The 3,519-nt window shown below is 33.4% G+C and overlaps 1 protein-coding gene across 1 annotated transcript; it reads left to right on the top strand.

Annotated features, from left to right (window-relative positions):
* Positions 1 to 1,378: 1,378 nt before the first annotated feature.
* LOC110110132 (homeobox-leucine zipper protein HAT14-like) lies at positions 1,379 to 2,795 on the top strand. The gene is made up of 2 exons (XM_020841472.1): positions 1,379 to 1,788; positions 2,585 to 2,795. The coding sequence occupies exons 1-2, from the start codon at positions 1,379 to 1,381 to the stop codon at positions 2,793 to 2,795; spliced, it is 621 nt and encodes a 206-aa protein (XP_020697131.1).
* Positions 2,796 to 3,519: the final 724 nt, after the last annotated feature.

Raw genomic sequence — 3,519 nt, 5'->3', positions numbered from 1 at the left:
GCTCAAACTCGAGTAGTTTTTTTTCTTTTTCTCTTTGGGGGGGGGGGGGGGAGGGGGGGGGGGGAGACTATTACTTTTAAAAAAAAAAAAATCAAACTACTATTTCATTATAGCCACCAAATATTAGTAGAATTGGTTGTAAGAAACAAATTTCTATTACAAAATTTCTAAAAATGAACAAGAAAGCAGTTAGAAAACTACACCAAATAATAACTCAAACTAGTTTATACCCTAATAGGCTAATTCTCTATTTATGCTATAATTTGAGTTGTCACATTCCATTAAGTAAGCTTATTTTAATGGGTTTTGTTAGGAGTTAAAAAGAACAAATTTTTTATTAGTATTCCATGTGACATATTATATGTAAGGGTGTCAATATTTGACACGACATGAAAATTCTAACCAAAAATTCTGGGTTAAGGTCAACCTATTCGTCAATTGGGTCAGATTCGGATTCAACAAGTCCACACATTTCAAAAATTAGGCCGGGTCAGGTTGACCAAAAAATATATAATAATGTATAATGATTCATGTATGCATAAGAATTAAGCAAACTTATTTCCTTAATCAGATATGCTAATTATGACATATTTTCATTATTATGGAATAATAAATATTTGAAGTTTGAACGGTTCTCATTAATTTATTAGAGTTACTACCACTAAATTCCTTGACCCCTCAGCAGTGAAACAACCTGGAAATTAGGCTTCGCATGTTGACTTTTGAGATATCATGAGTCATGCCTTGTTATTCCTTCCATTTTTTATTTTTTTCCGCTCCAACCATAGTCTTTTTTTCAACCGGTTTAATTTTTTAAAATATTTAAATTTTAAAAATCTCATTTAGACAAAATATATGTGAACTTAACAAATGAACTATATGAATAAATTTGAAACATCAAAGAAAATCAAATAAATTTTTTCAAAAAAATTATAAGAAAATGCACTCTAAATAAGATTAAATAAAATTTAAATTTATTAAAAAAATCTTCTATTTTTTAAAATTTCAGTTTTAAAATGTGTTTTTCTAAATAAAAAAATCAGAGTTTTAAAACTTTAAATAGATAAAAAAATTCAAAATTTTGACTGTTCCCATAGGCCATTTATGTGGCAGACAAAAGGCCCAAATTGCCCTCTTTGACCGTTTTAATTTTTTCTTACTTTTTTTTTTTTAAATAAAAAATTTTGCTCCTCTTTCACCATCCTTACTTACCAACTTTAAATCCTCTTACCTCCCAAATTAAACACCACAAGAAACTCCCATATTCTCTATTATGTTACTTTTGTCATTATATAATAACGCCCCTCCACCCCCTCAAACTCCGACACCAACACCTTCTTCTCCCCCTATAAGCAACCTCTCTCTCTGTCTCTCTGTCATGGGAGAGGAGCTATGCGACACTCAGCTCACCCTAGCCATCAAAGGTGGCGGTTTCTCAGCTACCCAACACAGCTATCGCCGTGAAGTGACGAAGCCTCCGGTGAGACTCCACTTGTGTTTTCCTCCCTTTCTGAAGAAAGAAGAAGATGAAGAAAGGGAACAGAAGACAAACTCAATGGAGTTGAAAAACTTGCAGATGAATAAATCAAAGAACAAAAAAGAAGACAACGAAGACGTGCATGGCATGATCAGGAAGAAGCTCAGACTTACTAATGAACAATCCACCTTACTCGAAAGAAGCTTCTGCAGCCACAAAACCCTCACTTCTATTCAGAAGGAAGAGCTCGCAAAGAAGCTCGGGCTTCGTCCCCGGCAAGTTGAGGTCTGGTTCCAGAATAGAAGAGCAAGGTATAATATGCAACAGAAATGCTTCTTATTCAAAGAAACAAAAAATTAAAACAATATATTTATTTGTATTTGTCGATATATATTATAAGGAAAAAATAAATGTTCAGAATATTCTATGGTCATTAAATTCATTTTAAGATTATAATCACTATATGAATGCAATATGAAATTCTTTTAGCAACTGGGAACTATGCATGGGCTAATATCGGATATTTTTATAAGAATTTACTTAGGCTCTCATTTGATTGCTGCTTAAAATTAAAAAATTATATTAAAAAAAATTAATAGATTGTATTGTTTATTCATTTTTTATTAAAGAAATCTTCATAGAATTTCTATAAATGTAATTAAAAAGCATTTCTCAATTTATATAGCTGACATATAATTAGGCCATGGGTGGATCCACCTCTAAAAAAAAATAACCCTTAAAAGTTTTAAAATACTATGGTCTTTTGACAATTGCCCACAACATAATCAAACACATTACGTAGATGTGTTATTATTAGGAAATCATGAACCAAATACAAAAACCGCAAGGGCGCTGCCCCTTGACCCCGCAACCTGATCAGTCAGGTCAAACCCCACCAGAGGGCGCTGACCCCTTGGACCCCCAATATATCTACGAAGTGTATAATGATCAAGGATATGAACAAATAGGGTTCCAACCAACTTCAAGGCAAATAAAAAATCTTTACATTTTTTGCCCACCCTGAAAATTAAGGTTGGGTCCGCCCCTGAATTAGGCATTAAGTTCTTTATTGAAATAATGGAGTTTGTGTGCTTGTTTTCATGACAGGACTAAGTTGAAGCAAACAGAAGTGGATTGTGAGTTATTGAAGAGATGTTGCGACAATCTGAGCGATGAGAACAGGAGGCTGAGAAGGGAACTGAATGAGCTTAGGTTCTATGCATCAAAGGTTGAAGACATGAGGGTTTGTCCTTCCTGTGAGAGCCTTATGGCTGAGGAGGAGGAGAAGAAGCCTGGGGTTCTTCAGCTATGCATTTAATAAGCTAGCTGGATCGTATGTGTAGATGGGAAATTGTTAAGTACTACTGTAACGTTATTTGATCCATCGACGATTAAGTAAGGGTGCAGATTGGCATAATTGTAAATAGGATAATTCAATGACTTGGTTAATTTTAGGGTTAGGGTTAGGTTGCATGCAAATAAGAATGATTTAGGAGAGTATGTAATTTAAGTCGGAAAGAGGCAGCGACTTGTTTCGTTGAATAAGATTTCTTCTTTTTCCTTCGAAGGTTTTTTTTTTTTTTTTGCAGTGTGAGAATGGTTAAGTTTTTTTTTTTTCTTTGTTTTTTGAGTTAGTCATGCATGTTCTCACTAGACATTTGAAAGAGGATATATCCTGGTGTATGCTTTTGGCTAATGATATTCTCCTTGTTGATAAGATTAAAGAGGGAGCTGGAAGTAAACTTGAATTATGAGGTCAACTTTAGAGTCTGAAGGTTTTTTGGGTGATCAAGTCAAGAATAAAAGTACACATTTTAGATATCTTGTGTCTATTATTCAAAGTGATGGTGAAATAGATAGGGATATTATTAGTATAATTCAAATTTCATGGTTGAAGTGGAGGAATGCATCGGGCTTGTTGTGTGATAGAAAAGTCAACCTCAAACTTAAGAGAACATTCTATAAAATGGTGGTTAGACCAGTAATATTTTATGGTAAAGAATGTTGGCCATTAAAATTAAGTTAAGTGTTGGAAATATGAG

Source organism: Dendrobium catenatum, unplaced genomic scaffold (assembly GCF_001605985.2).
Source record: "Dendrobium catenatum unplaced genomic scaffold, ASM160598v2 fragScaff_scaffold_1021, whole genome shotgun sequence".
Lineage (NCBI taxonomy): Eukaryota > Viridiplantae > Streptophyta > Magnoliopsida > Asparagales > Orchidaceae > Dendrobium > Dendrobium catenatum.
The sequence above is the reverse complement of the archived record's forward strand: the minus strand, read 5'-3'. Positions and strand labels throughout refer to the sequence as shown.